General features: G+C 48.9%; 1 protein-coding gene across 5 annotated transcripts in view; it reads left to right on the forward strand.

Moving 5' to 3' along the window:
- The window catches only part of RNF212 (ring finger protein 212), a 348,304-nt gene that overhangs the window by 277,154 nt on the left and 45,839 nt on the right, over window positions 1–25,311 (forward strand). For 3 of the 5 annotated variants that reach the window (XM_078679013.1, XM_078679018.1, XM_078679016.1), the window contains 2 exons: window positions 5,112–5,184; window positions 9,592–9,794. In XM_078679013.1, coding sequence (XP_078535139.1) covers window positions 5,112–5,184; window positions 9,592–9,794 — 276 coding nt within the window. Of the gene's footprint in view, window positions 1–5,111; window positions 5,185–9,591; window positions 9,808–25,311 lie in introns of all 5 variants that reach the window. The other 2 variants (XM_078679015.1, XM_078679014.1) reach the window with 2 other exon arrangements.

Genomic DNA, 25,311 nt, shown 5'->3' on the forward strand with positions numbered 1-25,311 from the left:
CTTTTTAACAAAGCTTCTGAATGTTTTCGCTTTTTTTAGTGCACGTTGGGCTTGCCAAAAACATCACATTTTTAGCCCAGCGATACTGTTTGCGTCTCAGAAAAAGAGCCAGCGGTCATGCCGTCGCTGTAAAGGTGTTAGCCAATGAAAGAACGCTTGCAGTTCAAACCTCGTTTTCTAACCCAATCAACCTGTCATAGTTGAGCTAATGCGCTGTCATTGAGGGTAGAAACAAACTTTTTTTAAAATAACAAGAACATGTGCTGCAGGGGATAGGAGTGCCGAGAGCAATCGCTGCAGGACTTATTGGCCTTATATGGAGCGGTAAATAAGAAAAATACATTTATATTTGAACCAATTCCTGTCTTTTCTAAAGCGAACCAACCCGGTAGCAAATAGCATCTGCGAGACTCTCCAAAATATTGAAGAAGACATTTTTTTTTTAAAGAGCTGCGAGGGGTGTGGAAGAGCAGGTTGAGGGAACTGGAGGCAGGGAGGAATAGGGAGTGGGCCGGGCGGAGTTACAGGTGAGCTTTAGGCTGAAGGCAGGGGAATAACCATTATCTAAAAAAAAAAGCCAGTGTGGGCAGAAAAAAATAGTGGTGCGGGGAAAGAAGGAGCAGTATGGAGTGTGTGTGAGGGAATATTGGAGGGCAGAAGCAGCATACAAGAAAGAGATCATGTGGGGAAAGGAGGAAGCAGCATAGAGCGCACAAGAGGCAGTGCTTGAGAGGGCAGGAGCATAAGGAGGGAGAGAGCAACCACGGAGGTGGAGCAGGCTCGGGTCACGGAAATAGTGGTGCGGGGAAAGAAGGAGCAGCATGGAGTGTGTCTGAGAGAATATTGGAGGGCAGAAGCAGCAGACAAGAAAGAGGTCATATGGGGAAAGGAGGAAGCAGCATAAAGCGCACAAGGGGCAGTGCTTGAGAGGGCAGCAGCATAAGGAGGGAGAGCGACCACGGAGGCAGAGCAGGCTTGGGTCGCGGAAGGTGAAGCAGAATCTTCCGGGGCAGCGCAGGATGAGGTAGAAGCAGAGACAGACATGGGAGCTGGCGGACCGGCACTAAGGAGGCCAGGGAAACCAGTAACAATAGTTTGGTGGGGGTTAAATGCTGTTTGCGAGGAAGCGGAGTGCTGAAAGCAAAAGAAACAAGTTTAAAAAAAAAACACTGGGAGGGGGAGGAGAAACACGAGAGACGGCCTGCGGCCGTCAAAGTGAAAGGACGGCCGGCATTGCTGTGGGGAGGGGGGAGGAGAAATACGGGGGCCTTTGAAGTGAAGCTTGACTTGTGTGGGAGGAGTGCGGCTCGGCTGAGCCAGAGCGCACGCTGGGGGAAGCTTGTGGGGCGTAGCTGCTGGGGAACAGATGGCTGGCGATTTGATGCTGTGCACGCGCATTTTAGGTCAATGTGCTTGCGCATTGACCAGAAAGCGTACGGGCACAGCACCAAATCGCCAGCTAGTTAAACCTCTGTTTAAGCCCCTTTATATCGAGCTCCCGCTCAATGCGCATGCGCATTGAGACAGGTCGCTCGACCTAAAAATAAAGAGGTGCATCCTTGCACAGATGGCATCTCATGAGAGAGGGAGCACTGTTTCTATTAACACAACAAACTGATGTTTTTACACAATATTGCCGAAATTGTTTTAATTTTGAGAGTGCTGAAGCTCGACCACCATCTGGGATGAAGACCCGCTGACTAGCACACCCTTTGAAACACCCTTTTGATATGGTATAACATTCCATGGCCATTTTTGTCCGGACAGCCTTTGACAATTTGGAAAAAACAGGAGCAGTTGCGAAATTTCACCAATATTGAATTATGAAAAGTTTGTGGCCTGCAAGAGTGAAGAGAGAATAGCAGGAGGGTGCTGCCGCCTGTCAGGGGGCCGCCTCGGTCAAGGGCAAGACGTGCATGCAAACACCACCACACACTGCAATGGACTCCTGCCTTCCACCAGCACAGCAGAGGGCACGCTGATGGTCACTGACACTTTCTGGAGGAAGGCACTTTATTGCATTTTTAATACATGAGTCTGTAATCCTTAAATCAAATCATGTATACAGTTTCCTTATTATTGTCGGCGTAAGGCATATGTAGTCGCTAGCAATAAAGAAATGATGTAGCCACTCAATATAATAACTTATTAGAGTTGTAAATGTAAATGTATAGGCATTTATATAGCGCACTACTTACCCGTAGGGTCCCAAGGCGCTTCGACCGCTGCGAAACCCTTCCTGGCTTCCCTGAGAGATGGTCCCTTAATGGGTATCTCCAGGGTGAGACCAGGCATCCCCGGCGGTCTGGTGGGGCCGTTAGTGAAGATGAGGCAAGCTAATGCCCAGAGTTGCCGAGTGTGAACGCTGATCAGAGTGGGCACCGAGGCGAGAGAATTATCGAGTCCGCTGACCCTGGTCCAGAAACCTGCCGCGCCGGGAATCGAACCCTGGTCCCGGGCCGTCCTCTGCTCTCGGGTCTGCCGCCTCTAACCAGTGAGCCACACTACTTCACTTCAGAGTTGAGTTTTGACTTTACAATGTCAGCTGCCATCAGCAGAACCTAAAGGCAAGTCACAGAGCACTTTCAAAAACGTAAAAAAATATTTATGGTAACCAGTTGAATTTTTTCCACACTTAAGGTAATCCTAGAAAAGACAGGGCTGAAGTGGGGCGCTCTGCCAGCCCCGGTATGTGTAGGAAATAAAGGAAGGGGCTTGGGTTCCTGGAGTACAGTGGCAGATCTGTGTGTGCGGTCGGAGTGGGGCAGGCAGCGGTGGAGGTGAGGAGGGACAGTGTGTGTTTGAAGAGGGAGGGCTTGGAGTGCTGAAGTGCAGTACAGAGCGGCGTAGGAGAAGGGTGTCTCAAATCGTTTGTAGAGTGCAAAGCGAGACAGAAAGGGAGCTGAAGAGGGACACGCTGCCAGGCAGGTGTCTGGACGGGTGAAGAGGCACATGGAGTGCAGGGTTATAGTGCCACAAAGTGTGTGTGTGTAAGTGGGAAGGGAGTGAGGGGAAAGAAGAGGCTATTCTGGCTGATGACGGCTGATAGCCAGAAACCGGTCCTAGGATGCTTGATTCCGGTCCAGGGAAGACATCGCTAGGCAGTTCGGGCTGGACTGTTCCCATGAGGCACAGGGTCTAGGCTGATGTGCATATGGCCATGTCTGAACTGGGGTGGCTTGGTGAGCAAAAAAACCGATGGATTTAGGCCCAGATATCTGTACTGGGGTGAATGTATGACATTGTTCTGCATTCTGTCCATCAACTGTTGTTTTTGCGTTTGTCACCCCGAGTGGGACGGGTATGCTCAGACGTGAGTCCCGTGCTCTCCACGCCACTGGAGTCAAGCTATCCTGGCGGATGACGGCTGATAGCCAGAAACCGGTCCTAGGATGCTTGATTCCGGTCCAGGGAAGACATGGCTTGGCAGTTCGGGCTGGACTGTTCCCATGAGGCACAGGGTCTAGGCTGATTTGCATATGGCCATGTCTGAACTGGGGTGGCTTGGTGATCAAAAAAACGATGGATTTAGGCCCAGATTGCTGTACTGGGGTGAATGTATGACATTGTTCTGCATTCTGTTCATCAACTGTTGTTTTTGCGAGTCTCAGCGTCAGCTCAACATCCTGTGATTCTGGGCAAATCACTTAATCTCCCCGTGCCTACAAAACATGAATGTATCCTTGTGTACTGTAGCTGGTGCTCATGTGATGCGCTCTAATGCCTTCGAGTTTTGTTAAATAAAACTGCAAAACAACAGAAAATGCGAATGTGGAGAGGACTGAGACCTTTAAAAGTAAAGAGCATATATTGCCACAACTCGTGTGTGGGAATGGAGGAGGGACTGGAAGCTGTTTAGCATAACTGAGGGGCATACTGCCAGAACATCCGAACTAAGAGATGAGAGTAGTGCATTGTGAGTTAAAGGGGCACCACACTCCCCCAGAACTCAAGTGTGAGAAGAGGACTTTGGGCCAGTTTAAGGGAGTCAAACACCACCAAAGGAGGGCACCCTGCCATTAGTGAGTGCCATGGGCCTTGATGTCAAGGAGTCCAGGAACGTCTAAGGGGACCACACTGCTAGAATTCACGAGATCGGCACACTGCTTGTACTTGTGTGTTAATGGGGGTATGGGGCCGGCGAAGGCAGAAAACGAGAGAGCGGCAAACTGAATAAATGTACGAGTGTGTGTGTGTGGAGGGGTGGTATTAGTGAGTCGAGGAAGTGCGTACTGCTGAAACACGGGAGAATGTGAAGGGGTACAACTGGTGCCTGTATGGTGAGGTGGTTAAGAGCGTCTAAGCGGGCCACACTGCTAGAGTTCACGAGATGGACACACTGCTTGTACTTGTAGGTATGTGTTAATGGGGGCATGGGGCCGGTGAAGTAAACAAGCCCGGGAGTTGTGTGCGCGCGCTACAGCCTGCTGCAGTATAGAGGGGGGGAGGGGGGCCAGCAGAGTGACACGATGTGTAACATAGAGTAGCATGCGCCACATAGAGTAGCATGCACATGCGCCCTTGACTAGTACTTTGTAAAGTGAATCTTGACTCAATTCATTAACTGTGCGGTAGATGGTTACCGAAAAGTTCTGGGGTACGCTAAAAAGGAAACCAGCATTGGCCGCGCTGCAGTAATAGTAACGCCGTGCGGCCGTGAAAGAGAAAGTCATCACGATCGCTGTGAAAGCGAAAGTGATCGTGATGACGCGCTAAAGCCCGCAAAAGATGCACGCGCAGCAGCACACGTGCTTGTGCGCATGAGCGCAAGCTGGGAGCACTTCCTAAAGCCGCTACTAAATGTCTCTCCGAGAAGCTCATGCGCACTGACTCAGGGAGACCTAAAAAAGGGGATCATTTAACATTGCCAGTGAAGCAGCCTAAATTACCAGTTCCTCTACTACAAAAGTAGTAGAATGGCTCATAGTGGTTAGTTTAGACTCACCAATGAATTGGTGTAAACCAAATGCAAGTACATTGTGCTGAGTTTCTGAAGGATATCCTAGATACGCATCCACCGTGGCAGGTGATTATTTTGTTTTATACTACCAATGCAAATTGAACTCTGATGTATTTATCATAGCTCAGATAGATGTTTGTTCACTTTACAGGTTGTGTTTCACATAGAATATCTCATGCGACAGGACTGGGTGCAAGTCAGAACAGCTATTCAGGATCTGCCAGGTAAATATATATAAATATTCAGAACATCCCCCAGAATGTGCACGCTAATTGGATGATTATAGAATATTAAAGGTTTGTGGCGAAATGTCTGGCCAGTTCCCTTGTATTTGGGGAAGCCAGAGGCAACAATGTAATCCCTGTGACAAGTGATTCGGTTTCCACTAAAACTGTTGATAAGTACTAATGCATGCTCACTTAATGGCCAAGTTGTTTAGTCATAAACTTTCAGGCAGGGTATTCATTAAAGCCGTGTTCCAAAGGTCAGTGTGGTGTAGAACAGTAATTTCAGCCAGCAAAGTTCTCTCTCACGGCAACTTAATTGCCAAGGCTTTGTGATATCCTGTACGAAAGGAAATAAGATATTTTTTTATAAATTATAAACGCTTAGAAAAGATCATCCAAAAGCCAGCAGAAGAAGAAAACTGGTTTCGGATAAGTACTTGTAACGGTACATTCCTCACCTTTTAAAACAGATCTCAGCACCAGACTAGATTAGGAAGATTTTATAGCATTGCTTCTGTGTGCTGGTAAGTGACGTTGTGTGACTCTATCCCGAATTTGTTCCACCCTAAAAGTTACAAATGGAGCCGCATATATAAACCATCGCTGCGTGCTTACGTTTGTTCCTTTCTTTCTGCTCACGCTGAACTTTTTCGCTCCTCTTTGAAAAGTTTTTTCACCAAATTCTTTGTACCAGTGTGCAGGGGGTATGTCTCCTCCTAAAACTACAGGGTTTAAGCCTTGAGGGATTGTGGCAAACAAATGTCTGTAACAAATCACCAAGAGGTCTGCCTTTAGTGTATGGGTTTGGAGTATGCCCTTATAAACCCAAAACTGATTTGAGAACCCAAAGCGAAGCTGTATGTTGCCGGACACTGAAACAAGCCCCAGAAGTTCTGCTTCTGCTAAAAATTTATAGTGCGGAGCTTTTCCTGCTCTAGAGGACATCCTGTGACAGGTTGTCGTCAAAGTCCAAGTCTTCCTGTAAATCGAAGTCTAAGCAGAAGCACAAAAGTCCAAGCCGGATTCATCCCAGTCCAGCCACTCTCATCCTTAGAAGTCGCGTGGACATTATTTTGCCTCACGGGCCCGCTCTCAGTTCCCTGCCAAAGAGCTAATCTTGCAACTAATTATGATGCACCCCTCAAGTTTCAGATGGCTGCGGTGTTGCAACAGATTTAGACTTTCTGAGGGGTCATGTGGTGAATTTTTGACACCCTTCTTGCTCCCTCTGGAGCTCCTTGGGGCCCTATTGATCCAAGGAGGCTTTAAGTCGAGTTACCACTGGTAGGTTACTCTTCAGCACCATCTGTGCCTCAGAACCCTCTTTGGGTTCCATTGTGATGCCGGAGCCAACTTCCAATACAGCCCCAAAATCCACGATGGTCCCTGAGGCACTGACTGCAACTCTGACGTCACCAGAAGACGTCTTTGTCCTTCTGATGCACCATCTGAGGTCGCATCTTAGTTGGGCTCTGGTTTGCAGTCTGAACAGAGCTAACCAGCCTTTTGGGATGACAATGATGGTGAGGGGGACTATTTTCCCCACCGTTATGAGGATGATAATTTGTATCTGGATTCACAAGATGTCAGTGGGTTGGATACTTCCCCAGACACTGAGATGCTCTTAACCCCCCCTAAGTCCATGGTCCAAGTGAGAGTGGCTCTGAGGATCTGGGCTTCCTGGTATCCTGCATTCTTCTAATCAACTATGCTAGGTGCCATATGCAGAGTCTGCTGTGAAAGCTGAAACCTCAGTGGGTCCATTTTTCAGAGGGGACTGCAAAAATCTTGAATGCTGACTCAACCGCAGTTGGACCCATGCAGACCCCTTTCTCTACTCCACCCAGAGCTTACGGTGATGACAGATGGCGTCACTAATGGAATGGGGAGATCATCTGTGAGAGGTGGACATTAGATGACTCTGGTTTCCGGCGGAGGCCCCTTTCCACGTCAACCTGTTGGAGTTTCAGGCCAATCTCCTGGCCCTGAAGTCTTTCCTACAGTATGTCAATAAGAGGCTGGTTTAGGTTCTCACGGACATCACAACTATGTGATACTGCACCAATCAGGGCGGGATTGGGATTCTGGATTGTGTCAGGAGTTGTTCCTGAAACACATGCACACAGTCTCGGGAACGCATGCACTCACATGGTTGCCATCTTCAAATTGGTTTTCTGCCATTCCAAAATGACTGCTTTGTGAATGCATGCATCATGACATATCCGCAGGTATATATTATATTGCATCTGCTTGGGCATCATAACACTCAAACACTAAGTATTGGTAAACCCAATAGGTCAGCGTTGTGGGAGCCGAACCCCAATAATTAACTGAACCACAATAATCATGACACCTCGGTTTTACCTCAGGTGGTGCAGCTCTGTGATTCTTCTGATGTTCTAGTGGTAAGAGACATCAGCCTCCACATCCAATCAATAATTTAATTAGCAGAGTATAAATCCATTAGGAACTGGGACCACTCAACAACTGAGTTCTACATCATAAGAGGGTTTAAAAGATGTACTACATAACTCTTAATATAAGCAATACAGAGAAATTCAGTAAATGCCATGAAAGCTGAGATACAGAGTACACAATCCAGAAAGCAGAATCTAATCCATAATTAGGCAAACAATCCCTTTAGTTTTAAGAGTCAAACTCATAAAGAGTACTGACAGCATTATTGGGGAGGAGAGAAAGTCTCACGAAAATCAGACAGTGTCTCGAGAGGAAAATGGAAAGTCGCCTGAACTTCCAAATCCGGGGTTTTAAACGCATTTTATGCATAAGCAATTAGCAAAATTGCAAACTCAGCATTGCATGATCATACTAAGCTGACATTGGACAAATCAGAAGCATATACGTCATAAATAATAACTCTTAGCACTAATTTATTCCTTAGGCTAAGAGAATTCTTCTCTTTGCTTCATCAGCAACTGCACTCCAGAGGTGAAGAATTCAATATGAAACCTCTTCAAAAATTCATTCAAAATGCTCTTTCAAAATGATACATAGAGAATACTGTGGAAAGTTTCAGTCACAATACATGCTTTCTTTTTTTTTCTTCTTCAAAGTATTTTATTAAGAATTTTTACACATACATACAATTAACATCGCTTTTTCCTTCGCGGGGAAACATCCCAAACTGGCTGTGCATGACAATGGTTCACGTTGAATTTTAATACATTTTAATACATGTTCGGATGACTCCCTTTCTCCTGTCCTACTTTAGGACAATATCTCCTACATCATTGCGCTTGCAGCGAGTCACAGAATGGGAAGGGGGAAATGAGCAGGAGCAGAACACTAGAAACTGCATCAATGTTAATAAAATGGTGTCTCGCATATACATTTGGCACAACTATAACGTCATTTATTACGCTTCTAGATCAAATATTAATATCATTTATGGGGCAACACCATTAATTCTTCAATTACAATATGTGCATATAAAAATTTTTTAAATCCTACAAATATGCCACCTAAAATTGTACATTGGAAAACGCTACAACAGCTTAAAGGCTAGACTTATTTGCCTAGTCAATAAGTCTGTCTTTTCTACTCCACTTCAGCACCTCAGTTTCAGCTGCAAGAGCTCTTTAGTTCACATTTATTTAATGTTTCATTATAGTTTTGTAGAATATTGTGTACACTTTTCTTGCTGGTAGTCGTTGTGCTTGGCAGTTCAGAGAAAGTACATATGACCTCCATGAGACATAGCTAGCCTGCCTGTGTTCCACTCCTAAAGGAAGCGTGGGCATTCCATTAAATAACCCCACATCCACAACCTGTTAGTTGTCCTGTCCTAGGAATCTTCCCACTTGTTTGAAATTTTCGGAAGTGTGTGGTGTTAAAACCAATTGTACAGAAGTCCCATTTCACTGCTTGCGCGGAGGATGTATATCAGATTGGACTTGGGGGATTTGGTTTGAGAAGTCACTTGTTGAAATAGAAACTCAACCAATTGTTGCGCTGGTTGTGGGCAAATCTTACTTTTCCGTTATAGGTACTAAATGGACTTAGGGAGAGGTGTGGCGCCGCGGCCAGGGCGACTGACGCTGGAATCTGGGGATCAGGGTTCGATCCCCGGCTCCGGCGGCAGATTAGCCCAGCACCATGTGACTCTGGGCAATAGCTCGCTTAATCTTCCCGACGGCCCCCAGCGCCTAGAGACCCTTAACGGGTGATTGTGCGCTTTACAAATGTGGATTATTATTATTATTATTATTAAATGAAACATTGACCTGGAAACGTAAGTGTTTATTATATATGTTCGGTTCCCACTGTCTTAATGGCAGTAGAAGTTGTCGAAGTCTTGTAGATTTGGGTTACTAATTCATTGAATATTTGTACATGAATCTGCTGTCAATAGTATACTTTGATGCATGTCTCTTCTGTTAATAGATCATCTCCAGGAAGATTTCAACAACCAGCAAATGGATTTTCAAACATTTCTTTAGCTGGATCACAAACCAATCTTAACCGATTGTCTGACTATGCCTGTACGAGAGCGCCTCCGTCGTTTCTTCCGACGACATCCTCCTTTCAGGCCCCTTCTTCACGGCATCAAATCACTATACCCAGCTTACTACAAAGGCAACATTTGGGCAAGTAATGCAGGTTATGAAATGAATGTACATTGAAAACACTGTTTTTGGGAGCAATTTCCATATATTTATTTGTTCTTTATATATTCTTACTTGACTATGAATAGCATAATTTTTAAAAGTAGTGCTTAGTTTTCTGCAACCAGGGGCGGCCTTAGGCATGTGCAAGCGCAAGCTGTGCACCTGCACAGGGGCGCTAAACCCCAGGGGCCGCCACGCCAATATATATCCTTAATATAATAATCCTCTGAAGATGGATACATATTTGCGTGGCGGCCCCTGGCAGGCATTTGGCGGCCTCCGGCTCTGTTCCACTTCCAAACACCCTGACACCCCCCCCCCCTCACTCTCCCCCCTCTTCACTGGCCTCCGCGCCTGCGTTCCTCCGGGGGCCCCCTTCCTACGCTCCCTGCCCAGGACCGCCATGAGCCTAGAGCCGCCCCTGCTGCAACTAAAATTATCTAGTTCCTTTAATCATTATTACTCTTATTTCCTAGTACTTTCCTGTTCTTAAAGTGTGTCTTTCACTTAGTGGGTGGGTTTGAGAGAGTTTCCTAACACTGTAAATCTAGAGCTGTGTGTGAGGTCATTGCCTTGCTGCATGAGCGCGCATGTAATACCAAGCTGCCTTCACCGCACTGTTGTCTACACATGCAATTTAATTTTTCCACTGATAGGTATGGAAACTGCTGTTCTAAGGCTCAATAATTCAGTTGCAGGAAGCCTTGTAATGCCTCTTTTTTTAGGATTTTTAGATCTGGCGTAAGTCATGACTTTTTGATTGGACTAAAATGATGTGTATAATATATCACTACTTTTCTGTCATCCCTCTTCATCCATCAATTTTCTTCTGCCCAGAGCAGCATATAGCGTGGGGCAATACATCGGCCTACTTAAGCCATTTGGTATCTTCTTTCACAAGGCGCACATCCACGCACAAAATAGTTCCCATCAGTGCCGGGGACTGCTATGGCAATGTCCCCTGTTTGAGATCCCCAAAATAGCTTTACTTTCAGCCGATGTTTTTAAAAAAAATATTTTATATTGACTAGGACCCGAAAGCGCCCCCTAAAATAAAGTTTTACAAGAACCATGCCAAAGTGAAACCAGCATTGACAAAGCCAAAAGACTGCCAGTCAACATCAAACTTAGCGGTCTTGCTAAAGCTCGTTTTATGTTGGTGTTATCTTTTTTTCCTTGGAGCCTACATACCTGGACTTAGCTTGATTGGGCACAGTCAAATAATTTGAATGGAGCTTTGATGTGATTGGCTGGTTCAGCCGCTCCAGCTCCACCAGAACAAAATACTGGACCCTTGGACCCAGTAAAACAGGAAGCTCTTTACCTTCACTTGCAGGACTTGGTGTGGACCTACTAAAGACGTAGATTTTATATCCATTGCTTCTGTAGCTAGGGTTAGGATAAGACAAAGCTGTGCCTGTCTACATGCTGCTCCCTATTGAGGACGTGTCTGTAGACAAATTTGAAGCCGTTAGCCGGAAAAAGCCTATGCCCAGTACACAGATACAAATGGCATTGCAAAGGATAGAGCTCTAGAGTTCTCCAGTATTAGGGGTGTCTTTCATAGATTCACATGCCTGAATCAGAATAGTAAGCAGTACTCCTAACATAAGGCTCGTAGACGTCAGAGTATCAAATGCATATATATATATACATATATAAATAACAGAATACCAGTTATACAATAAACATTGAATCTGAAAGAACGTCTAAAGAGCATATAGGAGGAGGAGGAAACAGAGGCTCACCTTATTGGAAAAGATTACGCAGCACTGCTTTTCCAACCGAAGCATCTGCGTCGTCTGCTGAATCTAGACAGTAGTGTCTAGTAAAGGTGTGTCTGCTAGACCATGTAGCAGCTCTGCAGATCTGTCGAAGAGGCACACCAGCAAAAAGGGCAGTGGAAGAGCTAACCGCCCTTGTAGAATGTGCTCTTGGCAAGGCCTGTAAGGGTCTACCGGCCTGCTGATGACAAAGTCCAATCGTAGAGGAGACCCATCTAGCAATGGTCTGTTTTGAAACTGCACAGCCCCGGCGTTGCCGCCCATAAGCCACGAACAGTTGGTCTGTCTTGCGGATGGCAGAAGTTCTGGAGAGATAAAATTTAAGACATCTTCTAATGTCTAATGAATGTAGTGCTCTTTCAGCCGAAGACTGTGGGGCTGGAAAGAATGTCTTGAGGACAACCGGCTCATTCAGATGAAAATCCAGAGGCACTTTATGCATGTACAATGGATTAGTACGCAGTACCACTGAGTCCGTGGTGAATTGAATGAAAGGTGCTTTAGATGTAAACGCTTGAATATCGCTTACCCTTCTAGCAGATGTTAAGGCTAGTAACAACGACACTTTCCATGTCAGACATTTCAGGTCCACCTTATGGATCGGCTCAAAAGGGTGACGCATGAGATGAGTTAGTACGACATTCAGATGCCATGCTGGAGGAGGTTTCCGGACAGGCGGAAACATACGAAATAATCCCTTGAAAAATTGTTGTATGATCCTTACAGAAAACAAAGAGTTTGATCCATCTTGACGAAATCTAGAAATGGCAGCTAGGAAGACTTTAAGAGTAGAATGTGCCAAACCCAATCTGGCCAGATGCAAAAAGAAAGGAAGGATTTGCTCCGGTTTTGCATGAATGGGATGTAGATCATTGGATTGGCACCATGCACAGAAACGTTTCCACTTAAGTTGGTAGGTTTTGATCGTGGATGGAGCTCTGGCTTTCGCCAGCCCCTCCTGGCAATCCAGTGGAATGTTTAGGTGTGCAAATTCCATGTGCTGAGGAGCCAAGCTGACAATTTCAGTGAGTTCGGGTTCGGATGGTATACCCTGCCCTGCTGGGTGGAGAGAAGATTCGGAATGCGTGGAAGTTGGATAGGGTTGCATTCCGAGAGAAGGAGTAGCTCGGTGAACCAGTATTGTCTGGGCCATCGTGGAGCGATCAGGATCAACCGGCATGGCTGCTTCTTCATCTTCCTGATGACTTTCGGGATCAGAGGTATCGGTGGAAAAGCGTATGCGAATATTTGATTCCAATTCAGCGAAAGGGCATCCCCGCACGAGTCCTTGTGGGGAACCCAGCTTGCAAAGTATGGGCATTTCCGGTTCTGGTATGTCGCAAACAAGTCCAAATCCGGATGCCCCCATATCTGAAAGATGCGATGAAGAGATGGTAGATGTAGTTCCCACTCGTGAGTGCAGCCCCCGGACCTGCTGAGAGAGTCCGCCAACACATTTGCGATTCCCGGAACATGGACCGCTGACAGATGGATATTGTGAGTCAGGGCCCAACTCCAGATCTCCTGTGCTTGTTGCGACAACCGGGCTGATTTTGTGCCGCCCTGCTTGTTCAGATAATGCATGCAGGTGGTGTTGTCTTTCCGTATTAAAACTGTGGCACCTTGTAGAGTCGCTTGAAAGGACTTCAGGGCTAAAAATATGGCGTGCAACTCTAGCCTGTTTATGTGCCATCTCATTTGGATCTGGTTCCATTTCCCGCTGACCGTCATGCCTTGGAGGTGTGCGCCCCAGCCTGTCATTGATGCGTCGGTCGTTACTATGAACCTGGGCACTTCCGTGAGGAAGGAGCATCCCACTTGTATGTTGGATCGGTGGGTCCACCATTTTATCGCTTGTCGCATTCGCGGTGTAATTTGGATGATATCCTCGAAGGATCCTGATACTTGGATCCACTGGCGACTGAGCTCTTCTTGCAAGTGGAATCACGCAGCGGCCACATGACTCATCCGAAGACGACAGTTGGGGGTGAGAAGAATGCAGGAAGAAAGCATCCCGATGAAGGACTTGAACATGCGCACTGAAACGCACTTTTTTAATAACAGTGCCGCAGCGAGTCGTTGGATCTTGTCCTGTCTTTCCTTTGAGATGAATACTTGGGCGAGCTTGGTGTCCAGTGTCGCTCCCAAGAAAGTCTTTCTTGTTGCTGGCGTGAGGTGTGACTTTTCGAAGTTTACTGAGAAACCCAGGTTTTGCAACAGTGACAGAGTTCTTTGAACGTGATCTTGTGCCATGTCGAAAGAACTGGCCTTGATAAGGCAATCGTCCAGATATGGATATATTTGTATCGATTGCAACCGAAGATGGGTAGCCACTGGGGCCAGTATCTTCGTAAACACTCTGGCAGCTGAACGCAGTCCAAATGGAAGGACTTTGTACTGGAAGTCCCTGCCAGCCACTCTGAACCTCAGAAACTTCCGATGCCGTGGAAAAATCGGTACGTGGAAGTATGCATCCTGAAGGTCGAGTGTTGCCATAAACTCTCCCGCCGAAAGAAATTGGAGGATTTCTTGAAGTGTTAGCATCCTGAATGTTAGCTTCTTCAGGAACTTGTTTAGGGCATGCAGGTCGAGGATGGGACGCCATTCTCCCGACTTTTTGCGAATAAGGAAAAACCTTGAGTAGAAGCCTTTTCCTTTCTGATGATGAGGTACTCTTTCGATTGCTCCCTTCCGGATCATGGTGTTGATCTGGATGAACAGCTCCTTGAGGTGCGCTGGAGGGGGTCCTTTTGGGGGGCAATTTGGGGGGAGTTTTTAAGAATTCCAAAATGTGACCTCTGGCTACCACATCCAGGACCCATTTGTCTGTGGAAATTTTGGACCAATTTAAGTAATTTTGGGATATTTTTCCTCCAATTTGGTTCGGGTTGGCAAAAAGTGGTGGCAGGATGCGTACCTCATTTCTTATTGTCTCTCCCTCGATAATTAGATTTTCCTCGAGGTTGAGAGAAATTTCCTCTCCTCTGCCCATATGTTTGCTGCCGATATGGCTGGAATCTTTGGTTTCCCTGGGCGGAAGAATAGGAGCGCTGTTGGTTGTAACCTCCTCTATTAGAGAAATTCCCTCTTCCTTTTGCTCCACGAAAGGAAGACTTCCGGTATTGCAGAGTACCCAGCGAACGTGCTGTTTCAGTATCTTTCTTGATGGCCTCCAGAGCCTCATCAACATGTTTTCCAAATAAGAATTCCCCATCAAATGCCATGTCTATAATTCTGGTTTGGACCTCCTGCCGGAAGGATGTTGCCTTCAACCATCCTTGCCTCCTGAGAACAGCTGCACCCGCTAGCTGCCGAAATCCAGTGGCAGCAACGTCCACTGCAGCGTCAATCATTTCCGGGGAGACACACTCTCCTTCTTGAAGGATTTTCTTCGCCTCAGTTCGATCTGGCTCGGGAAGCTTGTCCATGTACGGCGAGATGTCCGACCACATCTGCCTATCGTATCTTCCTAAAATGGCTAGGGAGTTTGCGGCTCTGATGGTTGTAGCTGCAATAGTAGAAACCTTCTTCCCGATAGAATCTAGGCGCCTCCCATCCTTGTCTGGTGGAACAGAGACTTGAGACGTTGGATTAGAAGATCTCTTCTGCGCAGCCTGCGCTACCACAGAGTCTGCTTTAGCTTGTCCGATGAGGCATGCTGGAGAAGAATTTGGCGCCCTATACTTCTTATCTACTCTTGGGAGCACTGCTGGTAAAGAATTTGGCTTGGACATGATCTTTAGTCCTTCCTTCCAGATGAAATCTATAATCGGAATGGTCCAACTCTGTTTCTGTGGTGTAGATTTGAAATCATACAAGAAGCATTCTTCTTGCTTTGACTCCATGGTTAGCATAAACCTCCTCGTTGCTCTATCCATGATCTTGTGGAATGAGGCAATGTCCACAGGTGGTGACTCAGATGTAGTATGTTCTGCCGGAGAGGGTGTGTTTGCATTATAATCCTCATACTCCGACGATTCTGACACATTATCCAGTTCTCCTTCTTCTTGTTATTCATGATCTGAGAACTCTTCCTCCCTTGGCTGAGGAGCTGAAACTTCCGACGCAGGTGTTGCCTCATTGTTTCTGTAGATAATAAACCAGATGATCTGGAAATACATAAGTAGTCCTCTGGATTGGGCTCATCAAACACCAGTGAGTAACAAGTCACAATCTTGAGATATTTCGTATTGTTGGAATGGCACTTTATGTTTTGGCACAAAATCATGCCAGTAGTTCACAGCTTTAGAATACTATTTACACCAAGAAAATCACTGTAAAGCCATCTGCCTGCAGAGTCCGGGAAAGAACAGACCGTGGGTACTTGGAAGGGTGAGCATCAAGTCAACTGTAAAGTGTAGGTTAGTGAAATAGTAAGTCTCCCCGACCAGGCGTCACAAATACGTGTGACAGTACCCTTCCTAACAGCTCAGGTATGAACGTTCCATGCCCTATTGCACACTCTTCCTGCTTGGTTATTAGAACGACTGTGACTAATCACAGTATAGGTTCACAGGCATCTTTCTCATAGCCTTTCGACTTTAAGGCCTATTGAGATTTCTTGGCCACCAAGAATACTTCTCCATGAGATGGGAATAGTTGTAGATAAAAGTACCAAATATTCCACTAGCCTTCAGTGAAATAACTTGAATTCTTTTTAAATAGTTATTTTCTGTCCTGTGAAAAGCTTTACTTTTCTTGTTTGTCTAGACAACTAGGATCCAGAGTAGTTTCTCATTGAGACAGGCTAACAGTAAAGCGATCATGGTAAGCTAAGCCGCCCTTATTCCCAAGCTTGCCCAGGAAGAGAATAGGTGTAAGCACAGTCTCAGAAGGAGAAGCACATTCCATTAATGTTTTTTTACTCTGGATATCTGAATTGTGACTTCTTCAGTGACTGCATTTTACTGTTTAGCTACAGTTGTGTTTGCTCTGCTAAAAAGTATGCAGTTGAATTTTTGGTTCTCACTCACTGCTTCTTTTGTAAGTGTTTCTGCACCCAGATCTTTGTGTGCAATCTTTAGAAGAGATTGGAAATGATAAACCTATCATCTGATTTAAAAATATATCTGAAAGAAACAGGTTAGTATTAGATTCCTTACCTTAGAATATCCCCAGGCGTCAGTCTGGATCCGGAAACTTTTGCGTAGCAGTACCCCTGCGCGTCGGTAGGCGTCGTCTGCAGGCGTCCCCTGCGGCTCCGCGTCGTCGGCGTCGTGCGCCGTGATGACGTCGCTGGAGTATATAGACGCCGCCTCCGCGCGCTGACGTCAGTTCTTCTTTTTTCCGCGCCAGTTAGCGCAGATCCGAAGAGCAGTACTCCGGTCTTTTGACCAAGTTTTTTGTTACCTAATTGATCTTTACGGTGCCGGTAGGATGCCCGGTTTCAAGAGTTGTGACGAGTGCGACCGCCTGATGTCGGTCACCGACCACCATCGACTCTGCCTCCGGTGTCTGGGCGCGGACCACGACGTGGAGTCCTGCGTCGACTGTCGGGCCTTGACTGGAAAAGCTAGGCGGGAGCGGTCCCGCAAGCTTCTCGAGCTCCGGTTGTCGGCCCCGCGTCGAGAGCGGTCCCGGTCCGGTCGGAGGTCGAGGGAGCGGTCGAGGGAACGGTCGCGGAGCCGCCATGGGCGCTCCGGGAGTCGCCACCATTCCTCCGGCTCGTCAGGTAAGCACAAGAAGTCGGGGCGTCGCCATCGCACCCCCGACTCCCCCCGACGCCCGCGTGCTGCGGCCGGGGGCTCGGGTGACCCCACCCCCGCGGTCCCGCATGGGTCGCCGACGCCGTCTACCCCACACCTGTCGGTCCCTGGGGAAGGCGCGTCGCGTGAGGAGATCGAGGCCTTCCTCATTGCTATGAGGGCGAGGTCTTCTCCGGCGGGGCCTTCGGCGCCTGCGGGCCCGTCGGTCCCGTCTGGGGGCCCGAGCGGTTCGGGTGCTCCTGCCCCGGCGCCGCCGGTGGCTCCGGCCCCGGCGCCGCTGGTTCCCCCTGGTTCGTCGCCGGCTGGTCTCCCGGCCTCTCCGGCGTCGGTTCCTGTGGGCCAACCCGTGGTACCGCCCCCGCGTGGTGCAGCGACTCCGCCGTCGGCTCCGGCCGGCGTCGGGTCCCCGGCACCGACGCCGCGCGGCGCCACCCCCCTTTCCTCCCCGACTCCGGACTCGGAGCCGGACCGGCGTCGGCCGACGCCGGATCCGACGCCGATGGGGCCCGTTGACCCCGATGTCTATATCGTCGATCCAGAATATGGGTATGATGAGGAGGAGTATGGAGAGGGTTGGGAGGGGTCTGAGGACCCTCTATCCCGTGCCTGCCAGTATGATGTGGACTGGGTAGGTGATCTGGGTGATGCCAGTGGCCTGGACGAGTCGCCCAACCCTGGGTTTGTCTCTCCGTCCCCTGTGGCGTCCGAGGCAGGTGCTGCCTATTCGGTGGTCCTGATGAGGGCTGCCAAGGCCTTACACCTTGAGCTCCCCGTCGCGAAGGTCAAACCGAATATTCTGACGGAAGTTTTTAAACCGCAGTCATGCCCCCAGGAGCCTCTGCTGCCGTTTAATGAGGCCCTGACGGATGTCCTTCTGGGCACCTGGTCCAGGCCCGCTTCTGGTGCGCCGGTTGACCGTAACGTTGCCAGGCGTCACCGTCCATGCTCGGACGACCCTGCCTTCCTGTCCACCCATCCCTCCCCGGAGAGTCTGGTGATCCAGGCCTCCACTTCACAGTCCGCATTTCCGTCGGCTCCGCCCGACCGGGAATCAAAGAGGTACGACCAATTTGGTAAAAAAGTGTTTTCCTCTTTGAGCGCTGGACTGCGGTCTTGTAACACCGCGTGCCTCTTGGGCCGCTACACCCACTCCCTGTGGGATACGGTCGAGGAGTGTTTGCCGCAATGCCCCCAGGAAGTGCGGGACAAGCTCACCCGGGCCTTGGTTGAAGGCCGGGATGCGGCGCGGTACTCGATCCGTTGTGGTCTGGACACCACAGACTCACTGGGACGGGCCATGTCCACTACGGTGGCGATTCGTCGCCATGCCTGGCTGAGATCTGCCAACTTCTCACCAGACGTCCAAAATACACTTATGGACATGCCATTTGATGGCAGTCGCCTATTTGGTGACAAAGCGGACCACGCGCTGGAGCGCTTCAAGGACTCCAGGGTCACGGCCAAGTCCTTGGGTCTCTCGACCCAGCGCCAGCAGCCGGGTTCGTTTCGGCCCTTTCGTGGCCAAGGGAGGGGAGGTCCCACACGTGCTGCCAGCCACGCGGCGCAGAGCGCTCCCCAGCGCGGTGGCGCCCGTGGTTTCCGCCGTGGTGGCGGTAGAGGCCAGCGTCGTGGTCAGTCCACGCCTCCCTCCGCTGCGGCATCCAAGCCTTCCTAGTCCGAGCTTTCGGGCTCACGTGACGCCAGTGGGTGGCAGGGTTCGCCATCACCACTCCCGCTGGCGCGCGATAACATCGGACAGGTGGGTGCTGCAGCTTGTCCGAAGGGGCTATGCCCTCCCCTTCGAGTCCACTCCTCCAGCCATGCCACCGCAGAACCACCGTGTGTCGGGGGACCACTTGACACTTCTGCAGGAGGAAGTTACGGCCCTCTTGGCCAAGGGGGCCATCGAGCGCGTTCCTGGGCCAGAAGTAGGGTGTGGTTGCTACTCCCACTACTTTCTGGTACCCAAGAAGGACAAGGGAGGCCTGCGTCCTATCTTGGATCTACGGAACGTCAACGGCTTCCTCTGGAAGGAGAAGTTCAAGATGTTGACTTTGGCTCATGTCTTGGCTGCTCTAGACCCACAAGACTGGATGGTAGCGTTGGACTTGCAGGATGCGTATTTTCACATCCCCGTCCTGCCGGCCCACCGGCGTTACCTGCGGTTCACGGTAGGCCACGAGCACTTTCAGTTTATCGTGCTCCCATTCGGCCTTACCAGCGCCCCACGGGTGTTCACGAAAGTGATGGCGGTGGTCGCAGCTCATCTGCGCCGGTTAGGGGTTTCAGTCTTCCCCTACCTCGACGACTGGCTGTTGAAGGCGGGCTCGCCCCAGACAGTCGTCCACCACCTTCAGATGACGGCAGACCTCCTGCACGAGCTGGGGTTTTCCATCAATGTGCCGAAATCACACCTGTGTCCCTCTCAAAAGCTCCTTTTCATCGGAGCGGTTCTCGACTCGGCGCAGTTTCGGGTTTATCCTCCGGAACGGCGGGTCCGGGATATTCAGGCTCTGATTCCCATCTTTCAGCCGTTATCCCGGGTTTCGGTCAGGTTGACGCTGCGGCTTCTGGGGCTGATGGCCTCCTGCATCCTTCTGGTGCATCACGCCAGATGGCGGATGCGGGCTCTGCAGTGGGACCTGAAGTTTCAGTGGGCCCAGCATCAGGGCAACCTATCCGACCATGTCCTGATCTCGGAGGGCACTGCAAGACAGTTGCAGTGGTGGCTTACGGACCGCGATTGGGTCAGGGGCAGATCCCTCTCCCTTCCCCAACCGGAGCACGTGGTTGTGACGGACGCGTCCCTCCAAGGCTGGGGTGGCCACTTGGGAGAGGCGGAGATCAGAGGCCTCTGGTCTCCGGCGGAGTCCCGGCTCCATATCAACATGTTGGAGCTGCGGGCGATTCGCCTAGCACTGAAGGCATTCCTCCCCTTTGTCAACGGGAGTGTAGTGCAGGTGTTCACGGACAACACCACCGCCATGTGGTACTGCAACAAACAGGGCGGTGTGGGGTCGTGGACCCTTTGCCAAGAGGCTCTGCGCCTCTGGCAATGGCTGGAACGTCAGGGCGTGACTCTGACGGTTCAACACCTGGCAGGTTCTCTGAACGCCAGGGCGGACGAACTCAGCCGTCGGTGCTCGGTGGATCACGAATGGCGTCTGAACTCGGATGTGGCGAGAGGCCTCTTTCAGCAATGGGGAGAGCCTTGGTTAGATCTATTCGCCACAGAAGAGAACGCGCAATGTCATCAGTTCTGCGCGTTGGAGTTTCCAAGACGGCACTCGCTCGGCGACGCCTTTCGGCGCGAGTGGAGTTGCGGTCTGTTGTACGCCTTTCCGCCTATACCACTTCTGCCCAGAGTGCTGAAGAAGATCAGGCGCGACCGGGCCCAAGTTATCCTTGTGGCTCCGGACTGGGCTCGAAGGTACTGGTATCCCGAGCTACTCAGCATGACAGTCGGTCCCTCGATCCGCCTGCCCCTTCAGGAGGACCTTCTGTCGCAGCAGCAGGGGACGGTCCTCCACCCGAACCTGTCCAGTCTCCACCTCCATGCGTGGAGATTGAGCGGCGACAGTTGAGGCCATTTGACTTGCCTCCTGAAGTCTGTGATGTCATTCTGGCAGCCAGGCGTCCCTCCACAAAGTCGGTATACGCCTGCCGGTGGAACAGATTTGTGGCATGGTGCACAGCGAAGGCTGTGGATCCCCTTTCTGCCCCTCTGTCTGAGGTTCTCCTCTTCCTCCTTTCCCTTGCCCAGCAGGGCTCTGCTCTGGGCACTATCAAGGGCTATCTTTCTGCCCTTTCCGCCTTCTTGAGGCTACCTGATCAGCCATCTTTGTTCAAGTCCCCTATTGTGTTGAGATTCTTGAAGGGCATCACGCACATGTATCCTCCAACTCCGTTCGTGATGCCTCAGTGGGACTTGAACCTGGTTTTGACTTTCCTGATGTGCGCTCCCTTTGAGCCCCTTCATTCCTGTCCTCTCCGTCTTCTCACCTTAAAGACGGCCTTCCTGGTAGCCATCACCTCTGCCAGGAGAGTGAGTGAGCTCCAGGCTCTTTCTATTCAACCTCCTTTCTTGTCTGTTCATCCTGATAAGGTGGTTCTTCGGACTAGACCTTCTTTCCTGCCCAAGGTAGTCTCTGCTTTTCACATTGGGCAGTCCATCACCTTGCCCTCTTTCTTCCCGCCTCCGCATCCTTCAAAGGATGAAGAGCGGCTCCATCGTCTGGACCCAAAACGTGCGCTTTCATTCTATATGGATCGCACACGCCAGTTCCGGGTGGATGACCAACTGTTTGTTGGCTACGTGGGTGAGAAGAAGGGAAGGGCGGTACAGAAACGGACCATCTCTCGGTGGGTCGTCCTGTGCATCAAAGCATGCTACTCTTTGGCTCGGAAGGAGCCTCCTGTTGGGCTGAGGGCCCATTCCACTCGGGCCACGGCGGCTACTACTGCCCTGGGCCGGGGAGTCCCTTTGCAGGACATTTGCCAGGCGGCCACGTGGGCCTCGCTGCACACCTTTGCGAGGCACTACTGCCTGGACAGTCCAGTCCGGAGGGATGGCTTCTTTGGCCGTTCGGTCCTCCAGGACTTTCTGGTGTAGGTTGTATTGGTTCGCAGACCCACCACCGGGGTTGGTATTGCTGGGGTATCTATTCTAAGGTAAGGAATCTAATACTAACCTGTTTCTTTCAGATGAACAAGTTACTTACCTTCGGTAACGATATATCTGTAAGAAACAGTAGTTAGTATTAGATTCCTTACCGCCCCGCTCATCCTCCCCGTTCTGCGAACTGATACCTAGGGTTAAGGACATCCCTTTCAGGGCCCTAGTTTCAAATGGCACCAGTGTTGGTTCTCACATGGCTCTGCGTGTTCTGGCGCGGAAAAGCTGTGTGCAAAGAACTGACGTCAGCGCGCGGAGGCGGCGTCTATATACTCCAGCGACGTCATCACGGCGCACGACGCCGACGACGCGGAGCCGCAGGGGACGCCTGCAGACGACGCCTACCGACGCGCAGGGGTACTGCTACGCAAAAGTTTCCGGATCCAGACTGACGCCTGGGGATATTCTAAGGTAAGGAATCTAATACTAACTACTGTTTCTTACAGATATATCGTTACCGAAGGTAAGTAACTTGTTCGACATGTAATTCTAACTTTGCCAGGGATGTGTTGCTTGAATAATCAGCTCCATGTCATCCACTGTCCCGTAGGGTATTGTTTCAGGACTTATTCATACTTCCGAACTTATTCATCAGGTGAAGAAAGTACAGATGAAAAGTTATTTACCTTGGGTAACAATATTTCTGAAGGATACTAAGGCCCACATGCATCAAAAGAAAAACCGTTCGCAAACGGGCAGATACTCAGAATCTGCCCCTTTGCGACCGGTATTTTTGCATTTGGGATGCATCATCCTCAATGCAAAATTGCGATTACTTAAATTGCGATTGCATTTAAGGGATCGCAAATTGAGATTCCTTAAATTCAATGCATGAAAAAAAAATAGCGATTTCGCTAATAGGGGGCGCAAATTACCATGAAGTTAAACTTCATGGTAATTTGCAAAAACTTTGAAAAATGCACTAAAGTGCATTTTTCAAAGTTTCATTTTACACACACACATGCCCTTGGGGCATGTGTGTGTGCAAGATGTCCCCAATGCAGATTTCCGGGGTGCAACAGGGTGCCCTTTTGACATCCTGGCATCCTTGAAATTGCATTCTCAATTTGCGATTCTGTTATTGAGAATCGCATAATAAGAATGACTTCCCATTCATTCCTATGGGCCTCCAGGCCCATAGTAATGAATGTGGAAGTATTCCTTAATTGCGACTCGCAATTTACGAGTCGCAATTAAGGAATGTTTAGAAATCGCTATTTTTTTAGCGATTTCTACATGCATAGGCTTTTGCGATACCTTAATTGCGATTCCTTATTAATCGCAATTAAGGAATCGCAGAAGCCTACCTTGATGCATGTGGGCCTATGAGCCTTATTGTAAAATTTGGCAAATGTAGGACATCCGCCAAAAAGTGGCAGATGTTCTGCCAACTATGTTAACAGTGCATTTATGTCGGTGTGGTAAATAAATAAATAATTACCGGTACTGTTTTTCTATGCATTAACTGAAAAGGATAGCTCAATAAATAAGAGGCAGAATCCGTGGTATCTGAGTCATACGGGCTTTAATTAGATGGCTCGAGCCAATGGACCATCGGGTTCCATCACCTGCAAAGGTTCAGGAAGGGACAGACACAGGACAAAGGGAAGTCGCGCGCCATCATATTAACATCATACAGTATATATAGTAAAACAGTACAATTGCATTGAATACAGTAGGCGTAACAAGTGACAAACGGAAGATAAGAACATATGGGCGTAAAAGAAGGTGTGCACAGGGCGTGCACGGAGACATGTGATGTAAACGTCACAGAAGCGTCATAAATGGGTGGAAACATGGAGGGGGCTACCTGGGCAGCTGGAACCTTTAACCTACTGGTGCGCGCAAGCGGGCCATGACGTGTAACTGGGGAGAGCTGGGGGCTCTGACTTCTAGTACTAGAAGAGGAGACTAAAGTCTGGGATGTCAGAACGACCTGTACCTATAGCATATCTGATATCTCGTGTTTGGAGTACATGTTGCTTGAATCTAAAAGTCATCAGGGCAAAGGCTACTTGTCACTAAGGCTGGTGCATGCATATATTTCCTCATGTATTGCGTGTGCTAGGAATCTTCTATAGATACTAATTCAGTAATTCTCTTGCCTGGAGACAGAAAGACTAGACTATAGATGAAGATGTTTATGCAGTTCGTTAGCTAGGAATGTGAAGCCGGGGAGCTGAACTGATAACTAGAGGCATAACATATTCTTGGCAGACAGGCAGGCAGGCCAGGCCGGGCACCGCGCTGCTTGGCAGAAAGTAAGTGAAGGGTCAGGGATGCGGGAGGGGCTGCATCGCTCCTCGGAGTGGTTTCAGGAGACTTGAGGCTCGAATCTGGTGTCCGGGCCCTGTGAGGCCTAGAAACGGGGACAACTCGATGATTTAACGTGCACAATGTAAAGACGTTGGCAGCATAGGCCTAATACTTGTTGCTTTCAGGAGAACTGGATAACTGGCATACTGACGTTGGACACAACTATAATTGCGTCTTTATTCGGTCAAGGGGGTGAATATGCATATTAATCATGCACATATAACATATGATGGGGAACACGTAGGGACACATGACAGGGCAAAATTCAATTTTCCTCATTCCCTCCTTGTTCCCTACGTTTCCTTCAAGAAACATCAATATTCATGATACCATCTATCTGTTCATACAGCATCATTTGCTCGTCTCTTATCTTCTGGGAATAGGACTTTGGACTTGGAATACAAGAGGTAGCGCACAAGCCGCAAATCGCAGGGCCACATTGTAAACAGAGACAACAACTGAATATGATCATTACTACTATTCCTAGGAATGACAGTACTTTCCATCCCCAGGCAGATATTATATTCCAGAGCCAACCGGACCATGTCCAGGTGCCTGGATTCTGGTGTAGTTGATGGGCTATTTTATGAAGTCTAGTTATTGCTGAATATACAGACGGTGCGTTATTAGGAATGAAAATGCAACAACTAGATCCGATGACTCTACAAGCTCCGCCTCTATCGGCCAGTATGACGTCAAGAACAAGGCGGTTCTGAAGAACAACAAATCTCATAGCAGATTGCTCTTCTGTTAAGTTACCTAGGGTGGAAGTAGTCTCATTCACTACTGCTTCAAGGGTTCTGGTTAACCTGCGTATTAATTTACTATTCTGGATAGGTCCTATGAAGAAAAAGAAACCTTTATTGAAATCGGTATACTGTTCTAATGCAGTTTCAGTTTGATCGACAATTGGGGACTCGATTTCCCTTCTATGTCTGATGTGTACTAGATGTGTATTTCTGTGATAATCGGATGGGGCTAGGAAAACTGGTGGCAGTAGGAAGGCAATGTAACAT

Source organism: Lissotriton helveticus, chromosome 2_2, assembly GCF_964261635.1.
Source record: "Lissotriton helveticus chromosome 2_2, aLisHel1.1, whole genome shotgun sequence".
Taxonomy (NCBI): Eukaryota; Metazoa; Chordata; class Amphibia; order Caudata; family Salamandridae; genus Lissotriton; species Lissotriton helveticus.